The 19,051-nt window shown below is 38.6% G+C and overlaps 1 protein-coding gene across 1 annotated transcript in view; it reads right to left on the bottom strand.

Annotated features, from left to right (window-relative positions):
• The window catches only part of SI (sucrase-isomaltase), a 174,788-nt gene that overhangs the window by 103,781 nt on the left and 51,956 nt on the right, over positions 1-19,051 (bottom strand). The window contains exons 24-34 of the mRNA XM_074963634.1: positions 16,679-16,849; positions 15,547-15,696; positions 11,945-12,151; positions 10,786-10,940; positions 6,609-6,777; positions 4,931-5,027; positions 4,696-4,808; positions 4,469-4,594; positions 3,000-3,128; positions 2,766-2,873; positions 588-650 (exon numbers count right to left, since the gene is read on the bottom strand). Coding sequence (XP_074819735.1) covers positions 588-650; positions 2,766-2,873; positions 3,000-3,128; positions 4,469-4,594; positions 4,696-4,808; positions 4,931-5,027; positions 6,609-6,777; positions 10,786-10,940; positions 11,945-12,151; positions 15,547-15,696; positions 16,679-16,849 — 1,488 coding nt within the window. The remainder of the gene's footprint in view (positions 1-587; positions 651-2,765; positions 2,874-2,999; positions 3,129-4,468; positions 4,595-4,695; positions 4,809-4,930; positions 5,028-6,608; positions 6,778-10,785; positions 10,941-11,944; positions 12,152-15,546; positions 15,697-16,678; positions 16,850-19,051) is intronic.

Here is a 19,051-nt window from a genome sequence, read left to right as displayed (position 1 = left end):
TTAATATTTTGACTAGTTCACCATTTTACTCTTAATTGAGTGTAGATCTTAATTTTGCTTGGGTTCAAATCCCACAAGAAGTAGTTTGCCTTGAACTCCTACTGAAGTCAACTAAGGGTGTTGTCGCAGGGTCGAGCCTTAAGCACATGATGGGGTAGGATAAGCTTTATAAAATATTTAAATGAAACAAACATCACATTAGGGCACTGAATTGTATTAACTGCATGAAGATTTGCAAGGCAAACACTTATTTTTTCCAATGAAGTATAAAGAAACAAGGAATAAAGTGACACAACACGAATCCCTTTTACAATGCACGACAAAGATTCTCATTAGAACAAGAAGCATTGCTAACTTTAAAATGTTCGGGAGCTTGTAAAAGGCTCCAGATGGTCTTATGTTTTTTTCTTAGAGGCTATAGTAGATTTGGCTACCCATTTTCTATGTCTCTACCTCATCTGTTAAAATAGATTACATTTGATAACTGCTTTGCTACTTTCCTTGAATAACTTGATACCCCTCTCTTTTTGCCAATAGATGTAATTAAGCAATCAAAATACATCATTATAGGAATGCAATACACTTACCTGCACTTGAGTATCCCAGTCTAGTGATTCATTAACAACTACGTTGGGAAAATCTGGCCAAACCTAATGAGAGGAAGGATATTTTAAAAAACAATCCTTCTAAATTACACAGGCTGATACAAAATTTATGACACACACTATGTTTTAGGCACTATGATGGAATTCTAAAAAACAAAGCAGCTGTTGCTCAAAAGAAATACCCTGATCATGCTCTACAAGATTTCCTGATCCTCCCTTCATCTCTAATTGCTTTCATGGAGACCATGTCCCACCACACATGACCCTTTCCATGCAGACCATCCCTAAAGCTGATGGATAACCAGATTCACTTTTTCACTGTTCTGCTGCAAATGATGCACCATTTGTCATCAGAAAAGCATGAACCTCATTTGAACCAAGCTCAAACATAGTACGGTATATAATTAACAGGAATTGTGTTCTGTGCTCTGTTTCCACCACTGAAGATTTGGACTTCCTTAGAACATGGAGCTATTTCTGTTTTGTTTATTAGAGACAAGCCCTTAGGCTCTATAATATATAAATGGCACTGCATGGAGCATGGCATAGGCTTAATTGTGGTAATACATAAAAAAACAGCATCCAAGGCATACTGAGTGCCATGATGTCTCCTACAGAGGAAATCTCACAGAGAACGTAGGAAAGTACTTTGCTCCCCTTCAGAACTAAAGACTCAGCCCCAAAACACACCCAGGCCCACAGATCCCACCAGATCCATGCAGATCCCAGGGAAATCACCAGAGGTCATGGCCATCGTTGTGAAACAATATAGTTCCATACTGCTTCCCAGCTTTCCTACTCTGCCTCTCCAGTTCCGTGACAGGATCAAGGGCTTCTCAATAAGCCAATGGCACTGGAAAATTACTGTCAGTAGGATAATCCCACAAGTGTGGAGGTGAAAAGTGCCTACGTTGATATTGTGGCAGTCAGCTATAAATAGGAAAGAAATTGCTGTGGCTTTAGAGTGGGACATATCCACAGAACGCTGTCCATCACCCAGCCATTTCCTCCTATGCTTGGCCTACCCCTTCAGCAGCCAGCTATACTGACCCCCATGATTACCTATATCTTGCATGTTTCCCTCCAGAAAGATCTGCTGCTGTGCTCTCTATCCACAGAGCTGGAGGGAACAGTTTGGGTCACAGATACATGGGTGTGACATTTGCACGCTTCTTGTGTGCAGCTGTACCAGATGATGATTAACCCTGTAAGAGGGCAAGTAATAGTGCCACTGACCTCCCTAACAGGAGGGCAACTTTAAATAGCAGCCCCAACGCTACTGATTGAATCAATGCATCTCAGGTGTCCTGGCCCCAATCTCCCACTGGATGGTCCTATCCACTTTCTGGTTACATGGGCCCTCCAACTGCTTCAGAGGTTCCAGTGCAATTCTGCTACACATGGGCATACTGCTGCTGGAAGCCTGCAGCTGGCTTCCACCAGCAGAATCCAGTCAGTGAACTTAGCTAATATTTGTAGATCTTTTCCCAAGAGGACTTTACTTTTGCAGCTATGCTGTGGGGTGAACATGCACAAGACATACAAATGGCTATTGTAGGAGAATTCCTATTTAATTTGCTACCGGCATTTAGTTTTAAAAGAAATACTTTTATTAAAAGAAAACTCTGGCAACCAATGAAAATAAGATCTCTTACCTACTTATGGAATAGCTTACTGTTCTCTTTGCTTTGTTACTTCCAAGGTCAGATTCATAGAGTTTTAAGGCCAAAATGGACCATTATGATCATCTAGTCTGACTTTGTGCATAACACAGGCTGAAGAATCTCACCCAATTATTTCTGCATCAAGACCATAACTTCTGTGTCTGCTATAGCATCTATTTTACAAAGATATCCAGTCTTAAATTCAGGACTTCAAGTGAGAATCCACCATGTCCCATGGTAAGTTGTTCCATTGGTTAATTACTCTCACTGTTGAAAACGTGCATCTCACTTATAGTCTGAATTTGTCCAGCTTCAGCTTCCAATTACTGCATCGTTTTATGCTTTTTTCTAGATGATTAAAGAGCTGCCTACTATCAGAAATCTCTTCCCCAGTAGGTACTTGTAAACCATGATCAAATCACCTCTTAACCGTGCTAATATGATTCATATTTGGAAATAACATCTCTGGTTTTATCAAGTAATCTAAAAACAGTACCTTTCCCCATACAATTTCACTGCTATTGGGCCATTTAATAAAAACATCTTCCTGGACACCTCTTGTGTAGGCTAGATAATTGGTTTCGTTGCCTGAAATGGCTGGATCCTAAAATTAAAGAGAATACAATTTTACATTTGTATGGAGAACAATTTAATACACATCAAGAGTATTAGGTGAAGTATGTAGCTTGGTGATCTATGGCAAGGGAAAAAAGGAGATCTCAACACTGACCAGGATAATGATGAATCTCATTCCTTCCTTTTTCATTCTGTCAACCAGAGCTGGTAGTCCAGTGAAGTTTGGGCTGAGGGTAAAGTCCAATTGCCGATCCATGTAATCAATATCCGCGTATTGTACGTCCTGCAGTGCACAAAAAGAATGGATGTAAAGTGATCATCATTTTTGTTAAGTATGTATTTATAACAATGCAGTCAAATTAAGAGAGCTGCTGCTTTTCTGTAAGTAAAATTGGAAGCTGCAGGATCTTAAAACAAAGGATGTCACATGAACATACTTACACACTCCAAAAATCAAGATCACTATGAAATTAGACCTTTTATCAGCTAAACTCATTCTGAAGTTTGCTATATATTAGAAAAATTTGCTATACACTAGAGAAGAATAATTTCCCATTTTTATTGTGGGTGGGTGGGTAAGTAGATGTCAATGCCATGAAATAGTGAGGAAAATGGACATGCACGTCAGTGGGTCACATATTGAGAGGCTTCCATGTCATGCATTGATCTGCATCATAAAGTGAAGAAACACCTTCAGCTTGATGGATCATTATGGTGGGTCCTTTTGAAGATTCCTTTGTGTGGGTGCCCAGCCACGGTCCTTCAATGATACTTCAGGATAGAAAAATGTAACACAGAATATATTTTGCATTTTCCCTCCTCCATCTCCTGATCCTTCCTACTGGTTTCTATAACACTATACCATTGTGCCTAGGCACAACAAGAGGCCCCATTTCTGACTGGGGCCTGCAGGTGGTACTGTAATGCAAATGATAACTATATGAGAAAATGCAAGGGTGTTGGGGTAAAAGTTATGTACCAAAGCTGTTTGCCTCACAGCATTTTTAAAAAATGTTATAAGCCATGTCTGTGTGGGAGGTACAAAATAATTTCCACAATGGCATCAAAGTCTCAATATGTGGAGCCCAAGGGAGATAACAAAAATTCCTAACAGGGACTCCAGCTGCACCACTCTCCAGCCCAAGACGATCCTGCCTTCAAAAGGCTAAATCTAGCCAGTGCCCCAGTTGTCTGCACCATGAACCCAGTCCTGTATTTCTTGCACCTCCATTACTCCCACTAACTCAATAAGACTTTTAAGAGCACAGGGAACGTAGGACTGATCCCAAAGCGGGTGCAATGTGTATCCATATTTCAGGAATATACAGACATTTGAATTATGTCAGCTTCCTAATTGCAACCATGCCTTATATAAGCTAATAAGATTTTAAAATATGAAATACAACAGTACAAAATAGTTCCAACTAATAAGGTCTAGCTAATAAAAAGAAAAAAGAGCACGATTGTTATTTCACTCAGAGTAAACAAAGAAGTTTAATTACAGTTTAGTGCATACACTAGTTTCTATTCTACAGTGGCTGTTTTTATTCTCCTTTTTATCAGGGGACAGTCTGAAAAACTGTATGCTACTGTTTGAACTCTAATTTAATTGGAATAACATACATAAGGTATCCGAGCTGCCTTCATTGCTTCGTACAGGTCAGAGATTTCTATGTCATTTTTGTATCCATAACGGCATAACTGGAATCCCAAAGCCCAGTACGGTGGCATGACCGGTCGTCCAATCAGCTAACAACAACAAAATAGGGGTAAATATAGTATTGAAATCTGATGATAAAAGATATCAAGACCAAAAAATGTAATTAATTGTGACATCATATCAATCCTACTGCAGTGTATTCCTGAACAACAAGCTCTGGCGTTGGGCCCAACACCATGTAAAAGTCCAGAATTCCTCCGATAGTGCGATATGTCAGAGCAGGAGTTGGCTGGAATGTGACATCTGAAAACCCAGAAAGTGAAAGCAGAAAGAGAATGTTTAGATAATCCACTCTTTAAGGAAAAGGACACAATATATGAAAAAACTTCAGGAATAAAAAAAATTGTGATTTTTTTTTTTTTTACCCATTGCATTGCTGTTAAGCAAGAGGACTCCATGAGCATTTCCATCATTTTCTAAGCCCATGTAAAAAGGATGGACACCGTAAGAGTTCAGTTTGTACTGCAAAATAAATAAAAATAATTGAATTTTCTACTATAGAAATACCCAAAATATTCATATATTTTCCATTTATTTATAGTGATCATAATAAATGATTGGACAAATAAGGTCAAGAAAATTATCAGAGAATCTCTTCCTCTGCCTACACACACTTCTAAAACAGACTGAGGTAAATATTTAAGTTTCCTACAGAAAGATTATTTTCAACAGTTTGACACTTTTGTACTCAATGTTTGAGAGCAATTGAGTAAAACAAAAAAAAAAATTGGACTACTGTAGATCCCTGAATAACTATTGATAACATGAAACACCTTTCCCAGTACAAAGCATTCCTATTTTCAAGCAGTTTTGTTCTGTAATCAGTATCCACACTGGTGACTCTCTTATCTGAAAGGCATTAGAGCTGAAACTGTAATGATCAGGGGACTATAATTGTGGTAACTAGAGTTGTGGAGAAGCAGCATATATAGGAAAGAAATAGTACAGAGCAATTGAAGCTAGATTAAAATTTTTGGCTGATGGGGGGGGAGGGAAATGCAGATTCAGCAAACCAAAAAGTTTCACAGATTCATGTCAGTTTCACTGAATAGTTTTAATTTTAAAAAATTGAAATATGTGTTTCAAAATTTTGAAACAAAACCTTTTGATTTTTCAGTCTACAACACTTTTGTTTCGTAACTTTCTTTCACTTTATTTTTAAAAAATGTAAAAGAAAATCTTCAGCAAACTGAAGTTTTGTTTCAGCTCAACGAAACATTTAGTTTGACACAAAGTAAAAAAAAAAACAAACCCACAATTTTAGACTCGCTGAAATTTTAAAAAAATTTTAAGTTCTACCTGAAACAATTTTTTTCTGATTTTTTCAGAACTGCAAGGGAACCAAAATATCCATTGTGTGGACAGCTCTGAGAGAAATATGCCACCACTTTCATTGTTCACTTTATAGGGGTTGCAAACCTCACATCACCATATGTACTATTGCATATGATGCATTTGCCACTGTTCAGGTCTGCATCAAGACTTGAGTTCCAATCAGGGTCTTTGATCATAACTAAAAAGACAGGATTAGAGATGGCCATAAGCTATTCCCTGAAACACATTTTTCCACATCATAAACTACAGTACTTCCTGGGCCTGATTTTACATTGACTTCAATGACCTTGGATGAGCACTAATACTGGTCTCTCAACTCAAAGGCCTATGACTGAGATATGAAGTCTGCAAATCAGGACTCACAGGGCTATATGGGATCTCAATGCTGGGCCTGCCTGCATATTTAGTCACACCTTTTATCTTTCCCCGCCAAGCCAGGGGAACGCAAATGTAGTGTAATGCCACCTTTGCCCCCTCCTCAGTTTCTGTACCACGCAAAGCTCATTCACATCTGTGGATCTGTCCTACAAGCCATAGCCAAAATGAGCCCGCCACCCCAGACAGAATTCAGCGGATTGTACATTAAATTCTCAAAAAGTGTCTGCCTTGATTCAGTTTAAGTGAATAGCAAGCTATATAGACCCAGAGGCATATAAAGCAAAGAAAGCATAGCTACTTAGAGAAAAAACAAAATCTGTTTCTACTTACACCAGGGGGCTGGTCTTTGGTGAACATTCCCCAGGTGTTCCAGTTCATATCACGCCGAAACGTAGTGTGTTCAGTTTCACCAAATCCATAGACATACTCTGATGGAAGACGGGTAGAAATCTGAATGAACATGTCGCTAAAGGTGAAGCCAGGTACCTGAGAATCCCAACTGAAAGAGAATGAGAATTATCCCATTATCATCAGTAAAGGGTGGAAAGAATAAAGAGAGAATATTGCGGAATAGAGGTTTTCAGTGCTATGCAGGGCTCAGAAACAGCTAGTACATGCCCATATACTGCACTAGCACTGTACTGAAGTTTCCATCCTGTCCTCCAGTAACACACCTTTCTTTTACAAAAAAAGAAGGATGTCTCTTACTATTACAGTTGCAAAGAACACATTAAAAATGTGAACCAAATGTAACTGATGCAGAGATGTGTACGAAAGTTTGCAAAAAGCCTGAAACAACAGCTCTGAGAGGCCATCGATTTCAGTGAGGTGTTTCAACAATTTATTGTAAGTATCCTCTCATTTTGTCAACATGTATGGCAGAGCTTATTTTGCTGGAGCTGCTTGAAACAATATGATCACCTTCCCCATCTGTCCCCTCTACAGTCCAACCCCTGGTGCCACATGTGATTTAGTCAACAAGGAGATGTCATTATTGTTTATATCAGATTTTTGCCCGGTGCTGAAAATCTACTTTTGAATCTCATTCATTGCAAATGAAGTGTAATTCAATTCATTCTTTGTTGTTAATCTGATTATGATCTGATAATAGATCTTCTGAATAATTATGCAGTTCCAGGAGAGCGAATGGTTAGGGAATGGTATGAATGGGTTTTTTTCTGGTTGGCCAAGCATTCACTACAATTCAATTTTAAGTACCTTAAAAGAACAAATTGTATTACAAAATACATAAGCCATTTTCACAACTGCATCACATTGTTGAATCACATTCAATTTGTGGCCCACCATAACCCCAGATTTTTTCTGCAGTACTACTGCCTAGCCAGTTATCCCCATTTAAGAGTTGGGCATTTGATTTTATCTTTCCTAAATGAAATACTTTGCACCTATCTTTATTGAATTTTGTCTTGTTGATTTCAGACCAGTTCTTCATTTTGTCAAGGTTGTTTTGAATTTTAGTCCTGTCCTCCAAAGTGCTTGCAACCCCTCCCAGCTTGGTGTCATCTGCAAATTTTATGAGTACATGCTCCACTCCATACTTGTGACTACTACCAGATCCAGGACTGACCCCTGTGAGACCCCACTGGATATGGCCTCCCAGTTTGACAGCAAACCATTGATAACTACTCTTTGAATATGGTCTTTCAACTGGTTGTGCATCCCAGTTGATAATAATTTCATCTAGACTGCATTTCCCTAGTTTGCTCATGAGAATGTCATGTGGGACTGTCAAAACCCTACTAAAAGTCAAGATATGCCATGTCTACTGATTCCCCTATATCCACTAGGCCATTTTTCCAGTAAAAGAAGGAAATTAGCTTGGTTTAGCATGATCTGTTCTTGAAAAATCCTTGCTGGTTATTCCTTATAAACCTATTATCCTCTAGGTGCTTACAAACTGATTGTTTAATAATTTGTCCCAGTTTGTTTCTAGCATTGAAGTTAGGCTGACTTGGCTATAATTCCCAGGGTCCTCTTTGTTCCCCTTTTTAAACATATTTCACCCTTGTAGCAACAATGGAAATTTTTTACATGAAAATAATATATTTATGTATTTTCCTCTGTCTTTAATATAATGCAACAGCTAGGAACAAGGAGGAGAGTCTCTGTCTGATATGTACTGTACCCTCTTCCCAGAACCCTGCCAGAGTCTGAACGACAGTTGCAAACAGCAAACCCCAAGACATTCTTCAGTGTTAAGGAGGGGATCAGAAACCCACTTCTTCATTTTGGAATGCCAGCTTCAGACCATGAACAGAGGCAGCTGTTTGCGGTTACTTTCCACAATCCCTGGCACCTTCCTGAGACATTTTCCTCCCTTTGCCCACTAAAGGTAAACCCCTGTCCCCCAGGTACGACCCTGGGGGGAATAAACTGTTGAACGGGGTAGTGGACCAAGACGGTTACCCTCCCCTGCCATAAAGTTCCAGTGTACCCCATTACACTTATACAGCATTAGACTAAGTCCTTAGTTATCGCATTTATGCGCATCTTCCAGAAAACAGCTCTAGAAGCAACATTGCATAGAAAACATCTCCTCTCCTCTCTTCTCAGTGCTTACACTTCTAGGTCTGTCTCAGTCTCAGGTGTATGGTCTCTCCATTTGAGTGTGTATCAGCTTTGAACAGCTGTATCAGCATCCGTAATTCAAAAGATTTAATGTTTCAGAGTAGCAGCCGTGTTAGTCTGTATCCGCAAAAAGAACAGGAGTACTTGTGGCACCTTAGAGACTAACAAATTTATTTGAGCATAAGCTTTCGTGGGCTAAAACCCACTTCATTGGATGCATAGAATGGAACATATAGTAAGAAGATATATATATACACACATACAGAGAACATGAAAAGGTGGAGTAAGAGGCTAATTAATTAAGATGCGCTATTATCAGCAGGAGAAAAAAAACTAGATACCATTAACTTCGGTTTGAATAGAGACTGGGAGTGGCTGGGTCATTATACATATTGAATCTATTTCCCCACGTTAAGTATCCTCACACCTTCTTGTCAACTGTCTAAACGGGCCATCTTGATTATCACTACAAAAGTTTTTTTCTCCTTCTGATAATAGTTCATCTTAATTAATTAGCCTCTTAAGTTGTGTTTTAAGCATAAAAAGCAACATATAACAAACAAACAAAATTTTCACCAGAAGATTTACTCAGATATAAGCCAACATTTTTGGTATTTCCACCTAGCACATATGATGAAAGAGCACACACTCAAATGATTACACTGACTGGCTAGATATTGGAATAGCATCAGGTCAACATGTACAGGAGAAGTAATAACTCCTAACCCTAGGGCAGGAAGTCCTGCTGTTGTAAAAAGTGGGAATGCTTAGATGGTCTCAAAAGGCTACTTCAACTTTCTTTCACATCTGGAAAATTCAGGCAAATTCTATGTTCTGTCTGAAGACCTTGCAAGTAACAAGGCCCACAAAACAACCACACCTACTGATCAGGGCTACCTGCATCAGTCACCATCCCCTTCCCATTTGGAAAGACGGGGTCTGGTCTTTCCACTGTCCAATCCCTATCAGTTCTGGCCTATGTTTAGGTAGATGCCTTTTTTCTGGACAGATATCTTCCCATTTCCCAACTGCTGCAGGTGCTGAGAAACCACACCAAATTCCCTGGGAGAAGTTAAAATACCCTATTGACTGGTATTAACATGCAGACAAACAGACAGAAAGGCAGAAAGTGCACTGATTGGAAGAGGCAATTTTGACCACTGCTGTCAGGGCCACTTGCCCTTTGTTCTGAAAGTTTCAATCTTGGAGGAAAGGGGATGTGGGGGGACACCTACTGAAGAACCATATTGCTTAAAACCCAAACAAACAAAACCCCTAGCACATACAAAAAGTAAGCAAAAGGGTGTCCATTTACAAAAAGAAACAGAACAAACAAAAATCAATCAATCATAACTCATACCAAGAGATGAAAGTTGCAAGTAAAAATATCTTACAATCACAACCTTGATGCTAAGGGGAAAAGTAAATCACAGCACCAGGCAAGCAATAAGATTTGCTGAACGTCTTTTGTCATAACCAATAATTACCCATGCCAAAGACAAAAGAAAACTGCTAATTATTCTATTCAACTGAAACAGGGGATTACAGAGGGAAATAAAATACTGTCATTAGAGTCACTCTACCACGAGATCTAAAACTTACAATAGCCAATTATGTGAGGTGATAAGGGAAACTTCTTGGCCATTTGGTGAGGAAAAGAGATGTTCCTCGATGCTATTAGCCCTAAGAAGTTCAGTCCATTAACAATCAGTCTATTAGGCTATTAACTCAGGCAAGTGGTCAATGGTTAGGCATATCCCAAAAGAGGGGCTGTCATTATCTGACTGCTACCACTAAGGGGAGAAAACAAGAGGTAATACACCTAGCACAATACAGTGGAAGCTAACATGATTTGACTCAACCTAAAATAAAAAATGTTACCTAGAGCAAAAAAAAAGAAAGAAAAGGATTCACTTACATAACTGTCCCTGTGCTTTTGCGTCGAATCTGGATGCCGAATGGATTGTTCTGAATCGCTACTTCATAGAGTCTATTCTCATATGTACTTGTAGGACTGCTAGGGATATTTAGTGGTACTGGAACCTCATATCTTTTATTGTTGTAATCATAAATCTATGAAGCAGAAATCAGTTCACTTGAGTGCATATAAAATATTCAAAAGATCCATACATTGATGGCACTTAAAAGTTCAATCGCTTTTTAGAAATATTACAAGTTCAATCACTATTCCCCATATTAATTACAGGGTACACCTCTCAGACTGGTAGAACTTTAAACAGAGGAAGATTTCTCACAAACTTTTTCAAATGCAACCAATATACTTAAAAGACTTGAACAAACATTTAGCTAAAACAGATAAAGAATTGTAGTGTGAGTGTGTTGGGTAAGGCATTCTCTTTCACTATCAGTTTTCTTAGTTATATCATTATAATTAAAATAATAGATATATGGACTGGTATATAAGAAGCAATGAAGGCTGAAGAATCTTTTGTTTTGTTCAAGAGATTACTGTTGGTTAATGTGGCCCCGAATTTATTTTTATACATAGTAAAGAGGATTTTCATTTTTTCACACTTTTAAGCCACCTTTATAAGTTTTTTGTTAATGCTTTATGTTTTTTGCTATGCTTACATACCAAGTCTATGTTCCCTTTATTCTATAGTTCGTCTTAGTAGGTGAATTCAATATATGCAATATGATCACTTTAATAGTTGATTAATGTTATTTTTAGAATATAGTTTTATAAGTGTCATTAGCACAAAAGTTATCATAACTACAGTAATACTTACTGTTAATGCATAATACTTACATCCTAATGATAAAGTTCCTCAAGATTCTCCAAATTCTGATTGGTTGTTTGGGTGCTTATACACTATTACATATGATTAAGTTATAAGAACTAGGACATAAGCTCTTGTGAGGAGAGGATTTGGCTTAAACCCAAATAACAGCTATTTAGCTAAATGAAGAAACCTACCTCATCAGGTGGAAAAGTCAGGGTAGTCAACCAATGTACAAAAAGCAGACAACTGATTTTAAAAAAAGATAATTTATATAAGAAAAAAAACTTAACCAATGGAAAATCTCAGTTCACAACAATTTCAGAATGAATTTACCTTAAATTGCAGCATATTGTTGTCATGATATTTCACATCCAAGCGAAGTATATTGATAGGAGTAGTAGAATCCTTAGCACGGTTAGCGTAATTACCATTTCTGTTGAGGTTCACTGATAAACCTGAAGAGGTGTATGTAATTTGACTGACAGAATAACCATAGTCAGAAGGATAGTAACAGGATGGATCATTACCAGTGGAAACAGGCTGAAAATTCAAATATATTGTAGATCAGTAAACAGTATTTAGGAACCTGAATTTTAAACCTTATTAAAAGAGAATTCCACAAGACTCCTATTTTTAACATGAAACTATTTCATGTCGAGCTCCTTGAAAAGGTTAATGTTACTAGAGTGTTCGGCAAAGAGGAAGCGATCAGTCCTTTCAACTCTATAGCATATTGCATCTATTAAAATGCATTCATACTGTTCAGGCAAAGTTGTATGAACAATTTAGATAGAAACCCAAATCCATTCAAAATTAAGAGGGGATGGTTCTACCTCACCCTTTCAATTTCAGCCTAATTCCACAAAGATATGCAGTCTTGGGCAGCTGCTGTTCATACAATTGACACACCATTCCTCCACATGGTGCTGGGATCTCTATCCTTACTATTGGATGTCTTCAAGAGAACATCTTCAAGTGTCCCCGTCGCCCTCTTTTGGTCTTCAGAGGCATATCAGGGTGGCTGCTCCCTGAAGGCTTTTATTATTAATTAATTCTTATTATTATTCTCTAGAATAATGTTTAAAATTCCCATTCAGGGTTATAGGCTAGTTATTGTCTGAGAACAGACAGCAAATGACTTCCAGGTTCCTGCTCTAACTGAAAATGAACCTCCAAAAATAATCAGTCTGTGGTTGCATCTGTTGATGTGGCTTAATGCAGTAAACTTTCACCTCTGGGTACCTAGCTTCAAACTCTGTCTAGTTGTTCTCAAGTGAAAATAAGTTTGCTGGGCACATCCCAATTCCCAGTGGAGATTTATTCAACTGCACAATGCACAATTTGATAAGATTAAGAGTCTCTATTTTTTAAAAAAAGTCCCAGCTCAGAACAGGAATAAAATTTCATTTTACATAGAGACAGACAGGCCTTTTCAAATGTTCATCATCCCAAAGCATTTCACATAGTGATGCTGTATTTCAAGTATCCAGTGTGAGTGGAGGTAAACACATCAGCCATCATGGCTGTTATGTTCTCAGGAGTGGCTTGCAGAGAATATTAGACTTCAGAGCTAGAGATGCATCCAAGTTTTAAAGCACAGATTTAGATCCAGAAAAGAAAGTCACCCAAGTTTGAAGAACTTCATATCAGCTGTTCCTGTCTGAATCTATTTTACAAAGAGAGATCCAAGTCATTAAATTAAAAACTGGATGAAAACTTCCTTAAAGTTCAAGGGTTTCTTCAGATCTCATGTTCCAGGAGAGCTAATTTTTAATTAGAACCTGTTTTGTTGAGAGTACGGAATGCTGACGAAGGCAGATTGACCTGCAAAAGGCACTCTGAGCTGAAGTGCAGGGGAAGAGCTGTATGTGGAAGCTTTTATAAAGTCCTATCTATTCTGCGTAATTATAAGTATTATTTGTCCCTGTCTTTTAAGAATACCACATCTTCTTCTATTTTTAATATATGTTGGTCAAATCCCAGCTGTTCCAAACTGTCCTGGTTCCACTGAAGTCAACAGTGCTATGATATCACGAACCAGCTGACAATGTGGCCCCTTGTTTTAAAGAAGTCTTGTAAAAGGAGAAAATTGTCAGACTAATTCCCTTCTGAAATTGCCTTGATCCATCTTTTTCATCACAGCAAACCATAAGGAAAAAGATAAAAGTTTCTTAATTTTTTACTCTTGTTCCCTGTTAGAGAAATCATTTTTCTCTAGAGGATGTGGAAAAAGCTAATGTGCTCAATGCTTTTTTTGCCTCTGTCTTCACTAACAAGGACAGCTCCCAGACTGCTGCGCTGGGCATCGCAACATGGGGAGTAGATGGCCAGCCCTCTGTGGAGAAAGAGGTGGTTAGGGACTATTTAGAAAAGCTGGACGTGCACAAGTCCATGGGGCCGGACGATTTGCATCCGAGAGTGCTAAAGGAATTGGTGGATGTGATTGCAGAGCCATTGGCCATTATCTTTGAAAACTCGTGGCTAACGGGGGAAGTCCCGGATGACTGGAAAAAGGCTAATGTAGTGCCAATCTTTAAAAAAGGGAAGAAGGAGGATCCTGGGAACTACAGGCTGGTCAGCCTCACCTCAGTCCCCGGAAAAATCATGGAGCAGGTCCTCAAGGAATCAATCCTGAAGCACTTAGACGAGAGTAAAGTGATCAGGAACAGTCAGCATGGATTCACCAAGGGAAGGTCATGCCTGACTAATCTAATCACCTTCTATGATGAGATTACTGATTCTGTGGATGAAGGGAAAGCAGTGGATGTATTGTTTCTTGACTTTAGCAAAGCTTTTGACACGGTCTCCCACAGTATTCTTGTCAGCAAGTTAAAGAAGTATGGGCTGGATGAATGTACTATAAGGTGGATAGAAAGTTGGCTAGATTGTCGGGCTCAACGGGTAGTGATCAATGGCTCCACGTCTAGTTGGCAGCCGGTGTCAAGTGGAGTGCCCCAGGGGTCGGTCCTGGGGCCGGTTTTGTTCAATATCTTCATAAATGATCTGGAGGATGGTGTGGATTGCACTCTTAGCAAATTTGCGGATGATACTAAACTGGGAGGAGTGGTAGATACGTTGGAGGGCAGAGATAGGATACAGAGGGACCTGGACAAATTGGAGGATTGGGCCAAAAGAAACCTGATGAGGTTCAATAAGGATAAATGCAGGGTCCTGCACTTAGGACGGAAGAACCCAATGCACAGCTACAGACTAGGGACCGAATGGCTAGGCAGCAGTTCTGCGGAAAAGGACCTAGGGGTTACAGTGGACGAGAAGCTGGATATGAGTCAGCAGTGTGCCCTTGTTGCCAAGAAGGCCAATGGCATTTTGGGATGTATAAGTAGGGGCATAGCGAGCAGATCGAGGGACGTGATCGTTCCCCTCTATTCGACATTGGTGAGGCCTCATCTGGAGTACTGTGTCCAGCTTTGGGCCCCACACTACAAGAAGGATGTGGATAAATTGGAGAGAGTCCAGCGCAGGGCAACAAAAATGATTAGGGGTCTGGAACACATGACTTATGAGGAGAGGCTGAGGGAACTGGGATTGTTTAGTCTGCAGAAGAGAAGAATGAGGGGGGATTTGATAGCTGCTTTCAACTACCTGAGAGGTGGTTCCAAAGAGGATGGTTCTAGACTATTCTCAGTGGTAGAAGATGACAGGACAAGGAGTAATGGTCTCAAGTTGCAGTGGGGGAGGTTTAGGTTGGATATTAGGAAAAACTTTTTCACTAGGAGGGTGGTGAAACACTGGAATGCGTTACCTAGGGAGGTGGTAGAATCTCCTTCCTTAGAAGATTTTAAGGTCAGGCTTGACAAAGCCCTGGCTGGGATGATTTAATTGGGGATTGGTCCTGCTTTGAGCAGGGGGTTGGACTAGATGACCTCCTGAGGTCCCTTCCAACCCTGATATTCTATGATTCTATGATTCCTCACCTTCCAGATACAGTTCAAGGCTTCACAATTCTGTTGTGTTGCATTGGGGCTAGGGTGACAATTAAATTTTTCATTGTTATTTAACTCTTGATTCCATTCCAGTATGTATGATTTTCCTAATTCAAGTTTAAGCCCAGTTACATGGGTAACCTGTCAAAAATTAAACAAAGAACAATTATTCAAACTGACCTCAAGCCAATGTTGTCTTCAACCCATATAGGGGCAGATCCTCACTGAGTATAAATTGTCGTAACTCTATTGACATTAACAGAACTATGACAACATACTCCAGCTGAGGATCTACCCCATGAATACTTAGTTTATTAATATTTTTAAAATGAGTGAAAGCTAAAATTTTCAGACTTGAATTCTATAACAAGCACCTAAGTTAATACTTAAGCAAGTAAATAAAAGTGGCTCAGTACTTACAGCTTCCACTGAAGTTTATAACGAATAAAAATAAGACCACTGTTAATTAGGTGCCTAAATATGGATTTAAGTGTCTAATCTTAGACACAATTACTATAATCAATTTTGGGGCTATTTGTCTTATTTCTATCATTTTAATTTAGCACAATCACCTGTAATAGTTAAAAGATGGTGCAGAAACCAGATACACAACAGTGGCAGGATCCTCAAGTTCCTTCATGAGATTTGTCATGAATGGCAGCTCAATGGGGTTTTAAACTGACTACTTCTTCAGCACATACACCTGCCATGTGGCCGCCACTCAGAACTCATCCTGATGAGGAGTGCTCGTGGCACTGATGCCTGAGAATCTTTAAGAGCCATGCACATTTTAGTTTTTAAAGGGACCTTTTGAGCATGGATGTTAATGTCAAATACTGGTTACCTTGTGCAAATATGACACTCTACTCTTTAAGTCAAATCCAGCCATCTGGGGTTCATACACAACTTCTACTGGCAACTGAGAGTTGCAAGTGTGTGTCTGAGAGCAAAACTGGCATGCATTTTTTATACACTTGAGCATAACACAATTGTATCTTTAAGTGCCATTCTGCAACAAAATAAATTTACTATACATGATTACATCTAGGACCTCATTCTATTAAGCACTTAAAAGAAAGTTTATAAAATTCTTAAGATGGTTCTGAATTCAAATATTATTTACCTTATTTGAAGGATTATAGCTGATATTATGAAGAGAATTCTGCACCACACGATTTAAAGACACAGTAAGAATTGTAGGTTGAAGGGGCAATCCAAAGATCTTGATTTCCTCAAACACTAAGTTGTCTGGATTGATGTAGTTCATGTGCAAAACATCCATTTTTAAACTATTCTGAAAGACAAGATATTCAGATTATATTGTCACACACAGTCTGTACGGTTTACTGGAAAGAGTCATGTTTTGTTTTTCGAAACAATTCTTTACAATGCAATTTATAAAATGACACACACACACTTTTTTTTTCTTCCCCTTAGTATCTTCTTTAACTGGATATTTCTTAAAGACCATGGTCTATAAAGCAACATATGTTTAACATAAATAAATATTATATTATGAACACTATGTTTCATTCTTGTAATTCGTACAATGTACTTCAAGATTATCTTTTACTTTTTTTTTTAATTTATTTTCTTAGAAATAAGGAAAGAGCAAATGAGGGACATGAGTCACTGAAGTGTTGAGGTGGCACTCTTGCCTTATATCCTATTTACTTTGATACAACAGTATTGAACCCTATTCAGTCACAGCAGGTACCCAATTCAGAGATGTCAGTGTCTTCTGTCAGGTGCCGAGTGCTTTCAGCTTCCACTGACTGAATCACTGAATTGAAAACAAACACTAGATCTAGTGGCTTCATCATCATCTAGGTGGCTGTGGAACAACCACCAGGATAGCACTTTGGCTGTCATTGCAACCATAAAATCATAAATACACTCAGAAAAGTCATTCTTGTGAAGGTTGAAATGCACTATAAATCTCAGCATCTCCAACCTCACCATGATCTGTCCATCTTTGGCTATAATACCCAACCCTCTCAGCTTCAATCCTAACCCACATATCAGATCCAGAGTATAGCCAGCTGTCTGAGTTCAGAAGGGAGGGAAAAGCCATCAATAAAACAGAGGTTCTCTATTCTTTGTTTATTTAAAAAAAATGATTAAACTTTAAAGGACCAGATTCCCACATAGCTCCATTTACTTCAAGCTCCACACTCGCTTTGGGAAAGCATACGGTGGAGAGGAGGAGAGCATTTCTGATTCAAATGTATTTACCCTGCCTATGTAGGGAAAAACCCTGGTCTCATTGAAGTCAAGGGCAGAACTCTCATTACCTTCAGTGAGACCAGGATTTCACCCCTAGTTTATGGTCTGCAGCACAAATGTACTAGGGAAATGAAGATAGTTGGTGCATTCTTGAACAGGGAACTATATTTTCTTAGCAATTTACCTGTTTAATAAAATGTCAGTTATTTGTTTGTTAAAACTAGATGTTCTCCATTATTGATTGAATTGATACATGGCAGCTTTATGCAATGAATTAACCTCTCTTTATTGACTTTCAATCAGAGCAGGAAATATGCCCTTGATTACAATGTCTTTGTAAGCACAAACAGTAAATGATTATTAAATAAGTGATATTAATTACTAATAAACTTTTGATTACTTATGCAAAAACAGCAATGCTTGTGTGTGGATTCAGGGCTATGGAAGACTGATAGCCCTGAACATAAGCCTGTGGTTATGCAGTGATTCCCAGAACAGGTGCATCACAAGTAACAGAGAAATTTTCCCCACAGTATCCAACAAGTGCATCTCAGCTATGACCTGAAGGAACCAGTTACATAATTTATTCTCTGCACAAATCAGGTCCTTGGCCTCTCCGCTAAGAATGCAAACAAGGCGACCACTTAGTTCACACCATAAAAAATCACCCCTAGTGCACTCTTTTTCCACTCATGTCACTTAATCAACATTAAGACATTTACACTATCACATTCCCATCAGTCAGTAGCTTTCAGTCACAACGGAGCTGTGCTAGTATCAAACAGATGACACACTAGTAAAAGGCTCTACATCCTATTACCTGTCCCCAGAACCACTCAGTCACCAGGAAAGGATACTGTTAAATTCTATACACGTCAGTGTCATGGTATAATAATAATAAAGACTTATTATGTGAGACAATTAGGATTTTTTTAACTTTATTCACTCTCTTTTTGAGTGAACTGAATGCAACCATTAAATAGCTGCTAAAAATTCTTGTTTAAATCTAGAAAAGACAAAAGAGACTATCAACTATCTATGTACTGACAGCCTAATTAAACTGCTGACATTCACTCCTTATAATAAAAATTAAAAATTGACACCTCTAAAATGCCAGCTCATTGGCTTCACTATACACCACTGATGTAGGGAAAATACTTTAGATTAAGAATAAGGAAAAGAAAAATGATAATCAGATCTATGAAGGTATTCACGGTTCCACTCCTATGCTTCCTGTGAATTTCCTCTCCACCAGCTGTTCCCCTGCATG

Source organism: Natator depressus, chromosome 9 (assembly GCF_965152275.1).
Source record: "Natator depressus isolate rNatDep1 chromosome 9, rNatDep2.hap1, whole genome shotgun sequence".
Lineage (NCBI taxonomy): Eukaryota > Metazoa > Chordata > Testudines > Cheloniidae > Natator > Natator depressus.
Note: the sequence above shows the minus strand (reverse complement) of the source record. Positions and strands in the feature narration are given on the sequence as shown.